A 17679-nucleotide genomic window follows, 5' to 3' on the forward strand; every position below is an offset into this window, starting at 1 on the left:
GGCTACCCCAGCTTTCATGTCTTTTACCTCCCCTCAGCGCAGTTATTTGTGCTCTGCCTTTTGGAGCTCCTCCATGATGCCGATCAGATTCAGCAGGAAGGACTGAATCTGGAAACAGAAGAGAAACACATGCTTGTGGATCTAACAGAACGAGCTCTGATGTCTATGGTGTTTGGCAGACACTTTTGTCCAAAGCGACTTACAGTATTATGAATATATTCAGGGGAGGACATTGATGGCCTGCTCACCATATGTTCTACAAGCAATCAAACTGTTTGGCCCCTATAGCTTTTTAAACATCTACTTTAGTATATCAGTAATTAGTGCCTCTCTGAGCTGTTGCAGTCTTCTGCAGTGGAATTTAACTCTGGAGAATAGTTTAGAAGATCTACAATTCCTGCATAGTTTTGTGTCCTTCGCTCCATTATTCATTAGTGACGCCTTAGAGAGCTGCTGCAGTGATACTCTGTTATAGCGTCCTATCTCACTGAGCTGCTGCAGTGATACTCTGTTATAGTGTCCTACCTTACTGAGTTGCTGCAGTGATGCTCTGTTATAGCGTCCTACCTTACTGAGTTGCTGCAGTGATACTCTGTTATAGCATCCTACCTTACTGAGGTTCTGCAGTAATGCTTTGTTATAGTGTCCTACCTTACTGGGCTGCTGCAGTGATACTCTGTTATAGCGTCCTATTTCACTGTGCTGCTGCAGTGATACTCTATAGCGTCCTACCAAAGATCCTTGATCACTAGCTCCGCTTTAACCCTCTCTGATCCTACCTTATTGTGCTGCTGCAGTGATACTCTTAGGTGTTGTGTTATACCATCCTACCTGATTGAGCTGCTCTCCTGTGTCCTCTGTACACGTCCCCCGTTTGTCTTTGCAGCACATGGACATAAAGAGGTTGAGAGTGGCCATCTTGATGGTGCCTAGCAACAAGGTCTTCTTGGCGGCCGTGTTCTGTATGTGTACCCACTTGGATTCCTGTTGGGAAGACAGAACAGGAGGACATGAGAGAGGGGCCATGCACCTGAGGCCCTGAGATCACCTGGCCCTGAGCATACCTAGCTCTGGAACACACCTGGCCCCTGAGATCTCCTGTCCCTGAGCATACCTAGCCCTGGAACACACCTGGCCCTTGAGGACACCTGGCCCTGAACTAGAGCTTAGATCAGGCCCAAAATCAAGCCCGACCCTACCCGAGCCTGTGAACGTTGTGCCCGAGCCCGGCCCAGCCCGACACAAGGGGGCCTCTCATAAAAACGTAGTTTCGTTGGTGAGTTATTGTGATGAACTCTTGCACCCCCTGCTGGCTGGTGTGAGTTTGGTGAGTTATTGTGATGAGCTTATGCGCCCCCTGCTGGCTGGTGGTGGACTCACCCACAGCATGGCCTGGCTGGTGACGGTGTCCAGCTCTGTCTGCAGCAGGGCCAGCTTGTTGTTGTAGTTGATGATTCTGTCTTGGCTCTGCTCAATGTAATGTGCCTGCTGAGTCAGGGCTTGGTTGACCGATGCCTCGCCCTCCTTGGAGTTCTGCAGCAGGTCCTCGCGCGTCTGGACCAGTGTGTCGAAGCGAGACATCACCTGCCGAGGCTCGTCAAACTGGACAGCGGAGAGAGCAGATGGAAAAAGACACTAAGTGCTATTCCACCTGTGTGTTTGGCGTGGGACCGTGAGAGATGTACCTGGAGTCAATGGGGGCAGCTCACCTGTTCTAGCTGGACATATCTGTCGTGTCTGCTTTAGAATGACTATCCTTGAGGAAAACGTACTTAAGCCCTCTTGTCATTTAACAACATATCAGAGGAAACTGATTGCTTTTGTCTCTCTATTCATTTTGTGATGCATGTTTGTGATGTGTCTACAAGATGTTTGTTTTAATCACATTATGTATTTCAGTTGAAAATGTCACACACATACACACACACACACACACACACACATGCAGACACACAGACACACACACACACACACACACACACACACACTGCCATATCTGGTCAAACCTGTCATTCAGACCCACCTCTACTCACCTGTGGTCATTCTGACCCATCCCCCTGCATTCATTACCTGCTTGCACAGCCTGACCACTTTAAGCATATAGTCCAGGTAGATCTCATTTTTCTTGGCCAGCCTGGCCAGCCGGTCCCTCTCCTCCGTGAGGACCTGGAGGTCCACCTCGAGGGCCCGCAGCTCAATGGCCTTCTGCAGCGCCAGCTCGCGCTCTTTCTCCGCCTTCTTCATGGCCCGAACGCGCTTCATCTCATTCTCCTGATGGGACCGCCGCACAACCACAAGTTACCACAATCACAATGCATGCACTAACATTAACAAGGATAAAAAATAACCCGTGTCTGAACACCTCAATAATGAAACTATAAATAAATAAAATAAACTATAAATCAAGAAAAACGACGAGAGCATTAGAAGTGTAAACAGCTAAGCTGGAGGCTCCTCATACTTGAAAGGATTTTTTCCCCAGCAGGCTTCAATCAAACGATAAAACACTGAAAGAAAGCTGGATCATATTCAAGGAAAGGAGACATCCTAACCTGCTGCTATATTTATACAGTCATCGGCCACACATACACATGAGCAGAGTATGCAATCTGCATTCTGAAATAAACCAGTAACCGTAGTATTGTTCTATCTCGTTTATGACAAGTGGAGCAAACTGCAGTTATGATAAATTATTAAGGGGCACACAAACACACCTTAAGAAACTGATCAAATTTCAATAAATGACCCTTGATCTCTGCTTCCTTGACTTTCAGCTCTTCCCTTCTCAGCCGCTGGTTTCTAGCAGTCATGTTGAAATCCTACGGATACACAATGGAGTGGATCTGCATTTCTATGTAGGCTACTTGTACTTTGACAATGACAATAAAATCTGATCTAATCTAATCTAATCTAAAGAATTAAGTAAAATGAAGACTATGACAGCAATTGTTTCCCACTTCTTTGACGGCCAGCATTGCCTGATGGACGTCATTTTCCTCCTGTTTCTTCTTCAACAGACGGGTGGCAGGAGCTTCTTCACTTTGTTTACCCCTGTAGGGAATAAGGGAGATGTAATATTATGCTGCTGGGTCTCACCAAGAACAGCTACCACAACTAGAATTCGTAAAAGCATCACATACAAAAGCTGATGCTGTAGATTGTTTTTAAAATGATTGTTAAAAGCTGCCGTCAAGTCATTGGCCTTGTTTTTGGCATCCATGATTGTAGAACTGTAGAACTTAATGCTTTCAACATCAAAGTGAGAGGGTTTAGAATCATTCCAGGAGAAACCAACAAACATCATACCAGCATAACAATGGAGTATCATAGCAACACGCTGATACAAAATAATAATTCTAGAGCGCGTCGTTTCTTTGATACAACAAAGTCTGATACAAAGTAATCAATTTATTTAGTTCATTTATGGGTGCAGCTTGCATGATGTTTGATTACAGATTTCACAATCACAACCATCATGTTCATCCACGAGATGGCGCACTATGCAAATAGAAACACTTGTAATTCTGCTGAACAGTGCCTGCGTCATCGCTAGAGAGAGATTTCTGTTGGCAGGGCACAGGCAGGGAGTGGGACAATGTACAAGTCAGCAGCGATGGATCTACATATGTCGGGACTGTCAGGATAATGCAACGTAGTCGTAGCCCCTCTTCGCTGCCCTTTGCCTGCCTTTCGTTTTACCCCCAATATTGTGGTGATTGACTGGCTGGCCATGGGGGAAGAAACTTGCCAAAGGCTTTAAAATGAGCGGCTATATGTATATAATCAGAAGTGTTAATGTTCTTTCTCAGTTGGGTTAGCGAAATTATTGGCTAACTGAACTAGCAAGTTGCTAGTCTTCATTAACTAGCTGTATCAGGCTTCCGAGCCATCGTAGTAGCATTAGCTTCTTTCTCCATGGATGCACAATGAGACCTCGACACTATAACGTCTTCCAACGTTACATGTTTCGTTAATGTTGTTTGTCACTGCCAGGTACAGTGCGAATCCTTGTCCTCACATTTATTCACATTTGACTGTGTTAGCCAGACTAGTTAGCCTGTTAGCAAGCAATCATTGCTTAGGTAGCCTAATGTTATTCAACATTAACGTTAGTGTGGAACGCTCTTCAATTAACATCTATTTGACCCGTACCTCCTTGTCTGCCGATCTTTATTATGGCTACGTATTCATTTTAGTTAGATTTCATAAGGTTCACTTCAAGTCGAAACACGAAGGCAAAGCAGTTGTATTTGGCTTTGTCGTCATAACCATATGGACAATTAGCTAATATCCTACATTAGCAGCACTAATCTTCATGCTATACCATTTCGGCTACTTGAAATGTATACATGTCTCTGGGATTGAGAACTATATGTCGATATTTAAAAAAGCCGTTGAAATAGTGCAATATATTTTGTGCTACATGCACAGTATAATAGAGACGAAAAACTACACACTGTATCTTGTCATTGTTGCTGTAACCATTTTACTGTAATTTCCCCATCTCCATAAATGATTTCCTGGCGTTCATATTAGTTGTATGAATTGAAAACTCTAGTCCAGTTAAGTCCATTTAGTGAAGTCCAGTAAAGTCCATTCAGATCTGCCTATTTTGCCGAGCTGAGGGGGAAGTAAGCTTCTTCTCAGTGGCTGGCAGGTAATGATGATTTGTCATGGTCTTTGTAGATGGTTGACAGCAGAAGTAAATGGCTTTACAAGGTTCATGATACAAACTGTTAGTCTTTGCAACATCCATCACTGCCCTGTTGGTGGCATTCTCAACAGACGCTCGTCTCTTTTAGGCAACATCATGTTCTGGTTTGCCTCTCCTCTCTTTTAGGCAACATCATGAATCTGGTGCGACTGCTGTGCCGACACAAGACTGCGCTGGTGATCGGAGTGCTCTGCCTCTTCGCTGTGGTGCTGGTGTTCCTGGCCAAGTGCACCTCTGAGACGTTAAAGCAGACAGACTCCCCTGGCCAGGCTCCTCACGCCGAGGCGCGCGCCGTCGCCGCTGCTGCCGCCGCCGACCACGCTGATGCCCCCCCTCGTGCCAAAGAGCTCTCTGCCTTCCTGGTGGTGCTGATCACTACGGGCCCCAAGTACACAGAGCGGCGCAGCATCATCCGCAGCACGTGGCTGTCGCGGCGCGACCCGGACGTGCTGGCGCTGTTCGTGGTGGGCACGGAGGGCCTGGCGCCCGAGGAGTTGCAGAGCCTGGGCACGGAGCAGACGCGCCACCGTGACCTGCTGCTGCTGCCCGAGCTGCGGGACTCGTACGACAACCTCACGGCCAAGCTGCTGCACATGTACTCCTGGCTGGACCGCAGCGTGGACTTCCACTACGTGCTCAAGGCCGACGACGACACGTTCGCCCGGCTGGACCTGCTGAAGGAGGAGCTGAAGGCGCGTGAGGCGGCGGCGGTCGGAACCGACCGCCTCTACTGGGGTTTCTTCTCTGGACGTGGACGGGTCAAGGCAGCGGGGAAGTGGAAAGAGAGCACCTGGGAGCTGTGCGACTACTACTTGCCGTACGCCCTGGGCGGTGGCTACGTGCTCTCGGCCGACCTGGTGCGCTACGTGCGCCTCAACGCCGCCTATCTGAAGACGTGGCAGAGCGAGGACGTGTCGCTGGGCGCCTGGCTGGCGCCCGTGGACGTCAAGCGGCTCCACGACCCGCGCTTCGACACGGAGTACAAGTCGCGCGGCTGCAGCAACAAGTACCTGGTGACGCACAAGCAGAGCCTGGAGGACATGCTGGAGAAGCAGCAGACGCTGCAGCGCGACGGCCGCCTGTGCAAGGAGGAGGTCAAGCTGCGTCTGTCCTACATCTACGACTGGAGCGTGCCGCCCTCGCAGTGCTGCCAGCGCAAGGACGGCATCCCCTGATCTCATACCTCTCAGCCCCTGGGTGGACTCTGGTTCACGTTGCCATGTTTGTTATTTATTTATTTATTGTATCCGGTGATGTGGGCTTGGCCCTGAGTAGTTGTGTGGGTGAATGTGGGTCATGCTGGGAGATGTCATGGGAGACCTGGGGGAGGGGGGAGGGTCAGTGGGGCTTTAGGAGCTCTGAGTTTGTTATTATCATTTAATAACACGGAGGACTTTGGACACTCCCACCACAAACACGGTTGTCTCACTGGACTGGAGCCCGTTCTGAGTGGAGTGGAGTGGAGTGGTGACTGCAGGTGGTTGTCAGGAGGACATGGGCCAAATCTCACTCCTCTAATGTGAAAGCTGAATCCCCTCTGGCTGCTGAAGCACAGTGCATCCCAACCCCCAGCCATATAGAGCTGTAGTGATTCTGTTGTTGCTGTGGGGTTTCCTCTGTCTGTAGGCTTCAGCTTCTCCGCCCTGGTTCAGAGGGGGCTGGGTTCATCTGCCATTCCTCCACACCTGCTTCAAGTGTGCTGTTAGATGCCTCACGTGTGTGAACGTGTGAATGTTGTGTTTACAAAGACCCCTCTTGCTTTAAAGCACAGAGGCTTTATGTGTTTGAACCCCTTTCTCCCTTTCTGTGAAATATAAAAGCACAGGTTGGCCCAGGGGGCTATGTAAGGGCTGAATGGGGGTTGAAGCTGTATGAAAGCATGCCCCCCATGCCTTTTCACCAGATTCATATCAATCACTGACCTCATTCTTCACCACCAAAGGGATAAGAAACCCACACGGCATCACCAACGTTCACTACAACGTTGACTGCTGATTGTTTGTCACACGCTCACTTTATCTCGGTCATTCTACCGAGCACATACAGAACAGCATGGTCTCAGAGCATTGGGGATCTTTGGGATCGTGACGCAGACCTCCGTTCAGATCACATTCTTTGACTTTAAACTGTGCTTGGTGTCCTCCAGTCTGTGGGATGTATGTATTTGAAATGGAATTATGCAGCAACAAAACAATTCTGCATAACCAGTGGCCTGATAAGTTTGAGTATGATTGTGTCCTTGAATATTTTACAGGTTATTAAAATGTTTTTTTGAAAAGTGTCCATATATGTGTTTTCTACTTTTTTATGCAGATGTTTCATTGTTTGGTCAATTATATCAATCCTTTTGCACGAGTGTCATGATGGGAAATAAAAAAGTCACGTTTATTTTTATCATCTGTCAAAAAAAAGAAACATACAGCAAATCATAAAGCTATTGCATTTATCGGCTCCGTTAAGAACGATATGGGTGTGTCCGTCTAGTGTAAAGAAACAGATTTTTTTAGGCGAACAGGGGGGTATTCCAAGTGCGTGGTTTAGTGACAAACCTGGGTAAGTTAATTCCAAGTAAGTAAGTGTTAAACCTCCTATACAACAGGAGCCCTATGGCATTGTTTTGTTAGGAGAATGAAGCCATACAGCTCTGCTAAGGTTTACCACTTACTATGAGTGACCTTACCCAGGTTTGTCACTAAACCACATACTTGGAATACCCCCCAGAAATGAAAGGAAACATCAGTACATCAGCGTGATTTCAATACAAACATACAAACGTTTTCAGGAACAATCTGAGCAATCCTGATGTGTTGTGTCTTGATCCCCAGTGTGTGTGTGTGTATTCTGTCAGTGGCCCGACACCTGGATGTGCCTGAGGTTCTCCCTCACTCGGATGAATTCTGGAAGGTTTTGCTGCTCCTTCCTGCGTCTCTGTTCCTCCAGCTCATACTGCCAAACAAAACAAAGTAAACAAAGCACACCTGCTAACATGCTCTTATTTATGGGTTTATTAGACGTTACTTTATGTATGGTAGGAGTAATTAAGGGGGGGGTTGTTGGGCTATAACATTTTTAAATGATGTATGGTTGGGATTCCTGTTGAACGTACTGTGAGTAGCCTTTCCCTGTGCTTGCGTAGCTCCATCTCCAGGTCTGACATGGGCTGTGCCTGCTCTCTGCACTTCTCCAGTCTCCTCTGTTCTAGAACCTTCTGAAGTTCTGATCTCTCCCCTGGCAACAGTCTCCTGCAGGCAGCATTCATGTGATGATGAAAGCATTATCACACGTCATTCATGAGGGTGCATAACATTTCAGTCTGAAGCTAGAAAAATGCTGTTTTCTGGCTCAGGTTGGACATGATTTCATCAAACCACTGAAGTTGATGAACTTAAACTGGTTTTCACCAGCCATCACATTTGAATCTCTGTGTATGAGCAAAATAGTCAACAGTTACCGTCTGTTGCTTTACTGACAGAATAAGGCCCTAGCAGTGCTGCATTTGACTGCAGAGGGAGACAAATGTACAAAAACAAGACTGACACAAACACAACCGTCTGTGAGCATGTAAGAACTGAGGGATAGAAAGAAAGAGAGAGAGAGAGATCTGCTGGCTTGGCTCACAACTCTCTCTGCATAATAAGCCCAGGCTCTCAGGTCGACCTCTGCACATCCAAGCCTGCTCAGGGCTGTTCTGCTGTGCTGCAGTCCAGCAGAACTGGGTTCTGGGTAAGACGCTCCCCCTGATCCCCTAATGGATTGGTCACTTGGCCAGATAAACTCAGGCCACTCTGAACTCCATATAAACAAAAACAGTTGGCTGCTTTCCTTTGTGGTTCCCTTGTGTCATTAGTGTTTAGAGGCTTGTGCTCGGTTAAGCAGTTTGTTTGCTACACATCTCTACGTCAGCACTAGAACCTGTTGCTGTCATCTGTTGTATTGGGACTCAGTGTGCACTATAGTGTTAACTTTTGGGTATAAGTGTTGTGATTGTGTGTGTGTGTGTGTGTGTGTGCATTAAGCTAGTGATTTGAGTACATGGGAGCTTTCATTATAAATACATAAGGTGAAATACCTTTGTAAACGTAAAGTTAAATGCCAAGGTAAGCTATATACCTCACTTTAAACCATTATGGAGAAGCGAACATGATTTAAACAGACATGACTTGTGGTCTGTAAACATATGGCATGTCTGCAGAGTAAGTACGTCAGTAATCGCTCTTTGTCCTTCCCTTTTGTTCCAACAAAATAGAATACACAGATAGAGAGAGAGAGAGAGAACACAATGCACAATTGGCTTCTGGTTCATGATATAAAGCATAGTAACCATAGTAACCAGTTCACTGTTTCTGAGGAGGGCAGTCAGTCCAGTGCTGATAACTACATGTACACACGAACCATGCACTTTGACCTGTGCATCACTGGGTAATCATCAGTATGCACATCATCTATGATCTCCTGACATGGGTGCTACAGACTGAGAGAAAGTGGAATAGAACATTATGTCCAATATTCCAATATATGGTTTAATGTTCTGCATTTCTCATTAGTAGGTCACTTTGATACTAAAAGTATGATTCTATGTAATGACTGTATGATATCTGTACTGTCCCTGTGTATATCTCTGTGTGACTGTGTTTAGAGATAAGCAGGAATATTATGACTTTGCAGTGTTTCACTGTTCTGCATGGCTGCATCAGTAGCTATCTGCTCCGGATTGCCAGGTTGCCACTAATCAGGGTCTGATTCAGTGTAGTCCACGTGAGATGGGATGACCAACGCCATCTCCCGTCAGCCTGGAAGGATACTTAAACCCTAACTATTTCCTTGTCTAGTTAGAGCAGCTGATGGATCTTTAGGTGAAGTCATGCTGGCTCTCCCTTGATGCGCATCATTGTAAATAAACTCTGTTCCTGATTTTTCATACTATTGGTCTGACTGGGTCTCTATTAAATCTATGGTATCAAAATTACCATCAGACTGCTCATGTTATAACCATTTTGTAGATTGATTATGGACACTTTGTAAAAAAAAAAACTCATCACAGTATAATTGAACCAGGTTCAAAGGTCTGAATAAATGAAATAAAAACACAATTACAAATAAAGTCATAACTACGTCTTATTGATCACCATTCCTATAGAATGAGAAACTACCAGAGAGTGTGGCTTGGTTGTGAATGTCATTTCCCTCACCATTTGTGTGTGAGCAGCAGTTCTCGGAGTAGGCGTCTGTGTATGGGGGACTCAAGGGCGGGGTGGACCAACTTCCTGGCCTCAATCAGCTCGGGCTCAGCCATCTCTGGAGAGGACAGGACCTCACGGAACGAAGAGGACAGCACCTCACGGAACAGAGATGACTGGACCTCACAGAACAGAGAGGACTGGTCCTCACGGAACAGAGAAGACAACACCTCACAGAACACAGATGGCTGGTCCTCACGGAACAGAGATGACTGGACCTCACGGAACAGAGATGACTGGACCTCACAGAACACAGATGGCTGGTCCTCACGGAACAGAGATGACTGGACCTCACGGAACAGAGATGACTGGACCTCACAGAACACAGATGGCTGGTCCTCACGGAACAGAGATGACTGGACCTCACGGAACAGAGATGACTGGACCTCACGGTGAAGAGATGACTGGACCTCACGGAACAGAGATAACTCTGGCACACTGAGACAAGGATCTCACGGTATGGAGAGAGCAGTCTGGCACACCGACACAAGCTCTTCAATCAGAACATCTGACAGCTGAAGCTGCGATATCTCCTGGGGTTCAAACTGCTGGGGAGTGAGATGGGTTGCTCTTTCTGGATGGGAAGCAATGACACTGCTATTTTACAAAAATATAAAGACTTGAGATAGAGTGATACCTCTTCTGTGGCATTGTCTGACATAATCAGAGAGAAAGAAATGACATTAATTCCTCATTCACTGTTCTTATAGCATCTGCCATATTTCATCGTCTGACATTTACATGTAGTCATTCAGCTGACACTTTTATCCAAAGCCACTTCAGCCATTTATAACACTCACATAGAGTAGGCACTCGCACACTGGTCTAGACAACTGATATTATATAGCATTTATGAATGTGATAAAGATGAAGGCAAAATGGCAAATAGGGCTGCATCTAACAATTATTTTCATAGTCGATATCTGCTGATTATTTTCTTGATTAATCAAGTTATTTGATCGATAAAATGTCAGAAAATGGTGAATCATTGTTTTCCAGAGCTCAAAATTAGAGCTCAAATGCCTTGTTTTGTCCACACACCAAAGATATTTAGGTCACTGTCATAAAAGAGTAAGTAAAGCTGTAATAAGAAGCAGAGAATTTTGATGTATTTCCCTTAAAAAATGACACAAACCGATTAATCAATTATCAAAATTAAGATTATTTTAATAGTCGGCAAAAAAAACGATTAATCGTTGCAGTCCTTATGGCAAAACACAGTCAACAAAATATCAACCAAAACAACTCACTGTCATTAAACTGCATGGCTGACGGCAGACTCACCTTTGCTGTGTCATATATAAGCATATTAATGAGGTTGAAGGTCCACTGTAAAGTGATGCAGGTGCCTCCCTGGGACTTCTCACCAGCAGGCACACACACACACACACACATGCGCTCGCTTGCTCTCCCTCTCACGAATGTCTCCTCCTCTGCGCTCAGTTATGGAGTCCCATCTCAGCAGATGCTCGCGCAGAAACCCCTTACTACAATCAGATTAGCGCTGTGATCACACCTCCACCCGCCCCAACAAAAAGGGAGCCGCCAGGTGGGGTCGTAAGGTCAGCCTGCCGTCCGGCTGGTGGGGCCCATATGGTGGCTCCCACTCTGGCCACCTGCGCTGGTGCTGTGGAGCTGAACCGAGCCGCCTCACTGCAGATGGCCTCTAAGCACAGCTGCCTGTCTCAGCCCCTATACTGTCACCAGAGGGATTTGCGACCTCAGCGACCACCATGTGTCCATCAGCAGTAAGGATTGCGCTTCTATCCTCTCCCAGGCGAATTAGCTCAATGTGATTCTCATTGACTTACAGCAGAACATGGAATGGAATGAAGTGAACATACTTGAAAATAAAAATGAAAAATAATCTCTGAGTAAAAGAAAATGTAATAATCTCCAGGTATGAAAACAAACATCCTGAAATGCTATTTCTGTTTTCCCACAAGCCTAACTAGAATCTATAAGATTTTGAACTATAAGTATAAGTATAAGTATATATACTCTTTTGATCCCGTGAGGGAAATTTGGTCTCTGCGTTTATCTCAATCCGTGAATTAGTGAAACACACTCAGCACACAGTGAACACACAGTGAGGTGAAGCACACACTAATCCCGGCGCAGTGAGCTGCCTGCAACAACAGCGGCGCTCGGGGAGCAGTGAGGGGTTAGGTGCCTTGCTCAAGGGCACTTCAGCCGTGCCTACTGGTCGGGGTTCGAACCGGCAAAGTCCAAAGCGCTAACCAGTAGGCCACGGCTGCCCCCACATCTATTTCCATAAATAAGCTTCTTTGCACTACATCCCTCCTGCGCTGGCCATCCTCTGGTGGTGTTGGACCGTATGGATGGTCAAATGCCACAGGGGGTATGGGAGGAACTTGCAGTCCTAGAGCTAGGAGCCAGGCAGACACAACCAGATGCCGAGTTTGAGGCTGAGCCAGACTTTCGCTCCGCCGGGGGGGAGGGGGATATTAGACAGACAGGCAGGCAGACAGGCAGACAGATAGAGAGACACAGAGGCAGGCAGGCAGACAGACAGGCAAATATACAGGCGAGCAGGTGGGCAGGCAGATCAACAAATAGACTGACAGACAGGGAGGATGAAACTCTTTCTGGACTCGCACACACATGCAGACAGACAAGCACACAGATGCACACTTACAAAGGTATACACACAGACACCTAGCAGTGGTGTAGTCTATGCATCACCATCTCAGTACCCACTTAAAATAGGCAAGGATACTAGTGTTTCCCATACATTATCTTAATTTGTGGCGGCCCACCACAATATCAACATTGACCACCACACAATGATTTTCCATGTTGTACTATTTCAATTGGATGGAATTCTTTCATTGTAGAGCTATGTTCACCTTTGTAAAGCCTCTCCTTGTTTCTCTGTCTCTCAACGAACCTACATACATGTTTAAAGACAACATTAACAATCCTGCAAGGCAAAGAAGACGACTAGAAGGCTAAATTGTGCTTAAATCTGATTAGCATCATAACCCTGCTGCGCTAATTTGTTAAAAACGTATGCATTCAAGTTAATTCTGCAAACCTACTAACCTGACCCTTGCCAGATGAATTTCGTTCCGCTTAGCTCCGCCTAGCTTTACTCACATCCATCTGGGACCTCTTCCATTGAGAGTGATTTCTGCAACCGACTTTATGGTTCAGCCAATCAGGACGCACGGCGAGAGTTTCATAGATGTGACGTAGTGGAGAAGCGACCGTGAGACTGTTATCAGCGTCACGGGTTGGCTTCGATGTGAGTGGTTGAAGTAGCACGTCAATAGATGACGGACAAGTGGCTTATTCAATCATATGCAAGCATTTTTTGATTAGGCCCAGCCTTCTGAAACACCATTCCAATGGATCGGTTCCAGATGGATGAGTGGAGCTAGGCGGAGCGAAATTCATCTGGCGAGGGTCAGGTTACAAACCTACCACCACAAATAGAATTCAATTCTGTGGGAAACATTGGAGTTGATCAAAGTACCACTACAGCCAACTACTACATCACAGTATCCACTACAGCTTACTAGACCAGAGACTTTCTAATGAGGAGACACAGCACTCATCTCCCATAGAAATGTATGGGGTTAGTTCGTAACGCAAACATAGAAGTCGTCTACACTCTGCCCTTTTCGCCGCCAAAAGTTGACAAGTGAATACATCGTGCTAATCATGTGGTATGTTGTGAATACATCATGCCAATCATGTGGTATCTTGTGAATACATCGTGCCAATTATGTGTTGTGATTTCGCAGCTAGGTTGGTGTGTCGTGATTCGTGAAGCAATGCGCACGCACATTTCTACCCAAAATAGATGCCTGATAAGTGCTCAAAAAGCAATGCAATCTGGCCGATAATGGTACTTTATCTGTTGCTGTAGACTTGTCTTAAAGCACTGCACACAAGTTGCACGGCAGACAAACACTGGCAAGTACTTGTGCAATGAAGAGATAGATGTGCATATCCATCCCGGATAAGTGGTTGTGATTGGTTCCTGCTTTCTCAGTGATTTTGAAAAATCGCTATGAACTGGAGAGGTACCGGGTGGATCCGCAGAACAAATTAAAATGCACTTTCAGATTCGTCTGGGTTCACCCACAACGGTATAGAGCCGATCTTAGCTAGAGTTTATCCAAAGCACTTAGCTTGTTCTATATCTTTGATCTAGCCCACAAACAATCTGAAACAGATTTTAAATAGGCCTAATTTAATTTTCATAATCTTGAGAGACAATGTGAACAACATATTGCCATAAATAACAATAAGGAAACGAATGAATGCAAGGAAACTAAAATATGTCTTTTACATGCTGTCCCATTATGCAATCGACTTTTGCTTTCTGGTATCTGCTACTCACCCTAGTTCCATTTTTCCCAATCCACTTTTCGTCAGTGGATTGCTCTCTCCATGTCTGTAGAAGCTTCAAGCTAGCTAGTTGAGTTGTATGGTTGTAACTAGGGGTGGATGGGTAGCATGGATGGTAAATAGACGGGAAATCATCAGAATAAAAAATAACACTGACTCGCAAAAATGACAAACGGTGAGTTGTAGGGAAGTAACGTTATACTATTTGGACATTTGTTTCATATGAGCCATAGCCCATCACGGCTTGTTTGCTTCACACTAGGTTGACATAAAGCTGAGAATCTAGCTCATTAGCTAAGGCTGGCTAGCTACAGATTTTTGAAGACGTGGCCTGGGCCATTTGCAAGGCTGTGCGAATCTTTATGGGTTACAAGATTGACTTTTTACTGGACTGCTTGGATAACGATGTCATTATATAACGTTTTGTTCTATATCTGTCAGTTTATGAGAAAACATTGTTTTAAAAATGACATGACCGCTATCGTCAGACAAACAGATGCCGAGTGAAAACAAATTTCTTCCTAGCTAGCTGCTAGCACAGCTGTCGTTAGCATAGCGAATTAACACTGTTGGAATAATTGGAAAGGGAGCTGGTAATAGCGACTTCGAATACGTTTAAGGGCTGTAATTCCCCCATATTAGTAAATTCTACTAAAATGTATTAAAAGTTAATTTGGCAACGTTAAAGTTAAGATTGTGTCGGCGGTGGCAGTCCTATATTTCCCTGCTGTTGGCTTGGCCAGCTGAGCTGTCAGACTGGTTCCGCCAAGATCGACACCCAGAGCTATGTAGATTTGTGTTTTGTGCATTCGCCTCTTCTAATGGATTCTTCTATGTACAAATATTTGAGTTGAATCTCATGATTATATAGGGGCACAAAATGTTATGGTGCTTTGTGTGAAGTATAACGTTAGCACATAAGTTTATTTAGCTTGCGGGCCTAACTCTTCGGCCTAATATGTTTACCTTATTTTGCATTCGTTTGTAACTTTAATATGTTGTCTTTCCACAGTATACTCTTTTGACGGGATCCTGGTGTTTGGACTCCTGTTTATTTGCACATGTGCATACCTCAAAAAGGTCCCCCGACTCAACAGTTGGTTGCTGTCAGAGAAGAAAGGGGTGTGGGGCGTCTTTTATAAAGGTTGGTTAGGCCTAAATCATATGCAGACATCTGATTGTCTGCATATGATTTACCAGACAACTGCACATTGATTGTGTGTCGTTCATTCTTTGTTTAGATGAATATCTACATTGAATAGTCAATATTCCTTTATTGCTTTATCTCATTATGGGCTCTGTGCACGAGCTTACTCTTACTTGAAGTCGGCAAATCAGTTTCCTGTTCGTTGACATCGCTGTCAACATCACCTGAAAACGTGTGCTCACCGTAAATCCTTCCCTCATTATTTTGTGCACCCACTGAACTAGACTGGCATTTTTAGGAAAAAGGTGGAAGCTAAAATCGCTTTTATAACGACTTGAAGCCAAGCAGAGTGGCACACAGCAGTGCTCCTTAGAGCCACCCACGGACATTAAGACTCGCGTACATTGTATTTCTTATGTTTTGGTACAACTACAGCACTCATATTGAAGTGCTTGTGGACAGCTATGTCAACAAACAGGAAACTGGTTTGCTGACTTCAAGTAAGCTAGTGCACAGAGGCTGAGAATGAGAATCAGCATATTTACACATACAATAAATCTGGTTCAGGCTGTTGGTGCCACTCTACCAGTAAAATATATAGGTAGTAGACAATGTGTATACAATACATACAGACTTACTATTCAGACAAGATACTCACTCTGGACACAGGTGTCTGCTAATATATTGCATTAACATTATTGTAGTCTTACCAACTTCTTACAACTGTTTACTGTTAATTTTTAACTATTGTATTGTTTTATTTTGTACGTTGCTTTGGACAAAAGTGTCTGCTAAATTCCATAACCATAAGAAAGAACCATAAACACATAGACACAATGAACAATAGCCTACTGCTACAGGAAAATATAATTGTTGGCTTTCAGCTCCTCAACATTGCATCAATAAGTAATGCTAGTGTGGGTTTAGTGCTAATAAGTAACGCTAGTGTGGTTTAAGTGCTAATAAGTATTGTTTCTGTTGAATGTTCAGCTATGTGGGAGTGTGTGTTTGATGTCTAATATGTGTGTTTTTGTGTCGTTTCTCTTATTCTGTCTGTTTCAGCGGCGGTGATTGGGACACGGCTTCACTTCGCGGTAGCGTTATCATGTCTCTCAATGGCTTTCTACGTGGTCTTTCTGAAATGATAGAGGCATACATCATACATGGACACTGTTGTGTGAACTATGTGCCCCGAGCGGTCAAGAGGTGTAGGGGTGTGTTAGGCAAACACTGCCCCCCTCTGGTCAGGTTTTGGAACGCCTCGTCACCAAACCTCTAAAGTCCTTGATTCCTACCGCTTCGTCTCTCCGCACAAGGAGAAAAATCTCACCGTCAGGTGCACACATCCCTGTTGGTTCTTGTCAGAGCAACTATTCCCCTTTAAAGATGAGTTCTGGAAAAGTTCTGGAAACCAAGGAGGGTAAAACAAGGCGAAGGTTTGGCCCAATGAACAGAACCAAGAATTCTGTCCCAAGACAGGAAAAACTACCATTCCCGTAAATACGGACTCTACGACTTTCCTTATGATAAAATATGCCATCTCACATGACTAAATAGAATTCAAGCTCAGTCTTCCTCGTTCTGTAAATTAAACCCATCTGGTAGGCCAGATGACTTATTGCCTATCAGTACTTACAGAGATATTGTGGCAAGAGCTGGATTAGTAACTGTTACCAGTGCAGGCATACTGACTGCCAACATGTAATACATTTTTTTGTAAAAAGCTGCTTGTAGTTAAAAATGAAGGGCTGTGATCCTGGGTGTGTGGTGAAGGGTGGTGGTGGGTAGTCAACTTCCCTGTGTTGGGGTTAAGTATTGCAGCAAGATTATGTTGAAATATGTTGAGACAGAATAGAACATTTCTATCCATCTCCAATTTTACTGTGTTTTAATGCCAAGCTCATAAGAAAAAGACGGATGTGAGTTTGTGACTAAGAGAAAGAGTTGAAATCGGGAAGTGAACATTTTTTAGAACTTTGTCATGCTTTTTCATTCCATGTTCATTTTTTGCACCTGTCTACTTGTGATTGTAATTTCTTATTAATATCTCAATTATGATCCCTTCTGCGTTCAGACTCACTCATTATCTGTAACATTTTCCATCAGCTGATCTGCTCTTGTCACATAAAGACATGGATGTTAGTGTGAAATTATTTGTATATACATTGTGAAGCACAGAAAATATATAGTTAAACCCTGAA

General features: G+C 44.8%; 4 protein-coding genes across 4 annotated transcripts; 2 read left to right on the forward strand and 2 right to left on the reverse strand.

The window, feature by feature from the left end:
- Window positions 1-42: 42 nt before the first annotated feature.
- Window positions 43-3220, reverse strand: LOC143104890 (coiled-coil domain-containing protein 42-like). Its single transcript, XM_076269222.1, has 7 exons — window positions 3141-3220; window positions 2958-3051; window positions 2715-2819; window positions 2071-2271; window positions 1381-1602; window positions 832-984; window positions 43-108 (listed from the first exon to the last, which is right to left on the reverse strand). The coding sequence occupies exons 1-7, from the start codon at window positions 3218-3220 to the stop codon at window positions 43-45; spliced, it is 921 nt and encodes a 306-aa protein (XP_076125337.1).
- Window positions 3221-3587: 367 nt separating this feature from the next.
- On the forward strand, window positions 3588-6995 carry b3galt6 (UDP-Gal:betaGal beta 1,3-galactosyltransferase polypeptide 6). The gene is made up of 2 exons (XM_076268346.1): window positions 3588-3993; window positions 4841-6995. The coding sequence occupies exon 2, from the start codon at window positions 4849-4851 to the stop codon at window positions 5887-5889; it is 1041 nt and encodes a 346-aa protein (XP_076124461.1). The 5' UTR covers window positions 3588-3993; window positions 4841-4848; the 3' UTR covers window positions 5890-6995.
- A 471-nt stretch (window positions 6996-7466) lies between these two features.
- Window positions 7467-11249, reverse strand: LOC143104891 (uncharacterized). Its single transcript, XM_076269223.1, has 4 exons — window positions 11236-11249; window positions 9904-10389; window positions 7821-7956; window positions 7467-7660 (listed from the first exon to the last, which is right to left on the reverse strand). The coding sequence occupies exons 1-4, from the start codon at window positions 11247-11249 to the stop codon at window positions 7559-7561; spliced, it is 738 nt and encodes a 245-aa protein (XP_076125338.1). The 3' UTR covers window positions 7467-7558.
- A 3131-nt stretch (window positions 11250-14380) lies between these two features.
- On the forward strand, window positions 14381-17679 carry tmem167b (transmembrane protein 167B). The gene is made up of 3 exons (XM_076268343.1): window positions 14381-14506; window positions 15344-15475; window positions 16541-17679. Exons 1-3 carry the CDS (start codon window positions 14497-14499, stop codon window positions 16621-16623), a joined length of 225 nt encoding a protein of 74 aa, XP_076124458.1. The 5' UTR covers window positions 14381-14496; the 3' UTR covers window positions 16624-17679.

The sequence above is a fragment of the Alosa pseudoharengus genome, unplaced genomic scaffold (assembly GCF_046254945.1).
Source record: "Alosa pseudoharengus isolate Yale_2024_CS ecotype anadromous, Long Island Sound unplaced genomic scaffold, YU_APseudo_1.1 YU_APseudo_1.1_scf_5, whole genome shotgun sequence".
In the NCBI taxonomy this organism is placed as follows: Eukaryota; Metazoa; Chordata; class Actinopteri; order Clupeiformes; family Clupeidae; genus Alosa; species Alosa pseudoharengus.

What these genes read in the sequence shown, in the direction of transcription:
- LOC143104890 (XM_076269222.1), bottom strand. Translation starts at nt 3,220, where the DNA reads ATGGATGCCAAAAACAAGGCCAATGACTTGACGGCAGCTTTTAACAAT. An exon ending in AATCTACAGCATCAGCTTTT is followed by an intron (nt 3,052 to 3,140) that starts GTATGTGATGCT and finishes TATTCCCTACAG; the next exon opens with GGGTAAACAAAGTGAAGAAG. An exon ending in CAGGAGAGCAGCTCAATCAG is followed by an intron (nt 109 to 831) that starts GTAGGATGGTAT and finishes TTCTGTTTCCAG; the next exon opens with ATTCAGTCCTTCCTGCTGAA.
- b3galt6 (XM_076268346.1), top strand. Translation starts at nt 4,849, where the DNA reads ATGAATCTGGTGCGACTGCTGTGCCGACACAAGACTGCGCTGGTGATC.
- tmem167b (XM_076268343.1), top strand. An exon ending in GTGGGGCGTCTTTTATAAAG is followed by an intron (nt 15,476 to 16,540) that starts GTTGGTTAGGCC and finishes TGTCTGTTTCAG; the next exon opens with CGGCGGTGATTGGGACACGG.
- LOC143104891 (XM_076269223.1), bottom strand. An exon ending in CTGCTGCTCACACACAAATG is followed by an intron (nt 7,957 to 9,903) that starts GTGAGGGAAATG and finishes TGCTGCCTGCAG; the next exon opens with GAGACTGTTGCCAGGGGAGA. An exon ending in ACAGGGAAAGGCTACTCACA is followed by an intron (nt 7,661 to 7,820) that starts GTACGTTCAACA and finishes TTTGTTTGGCAG; the next exon opens with TATGAGCTGGAGGAACAGAG.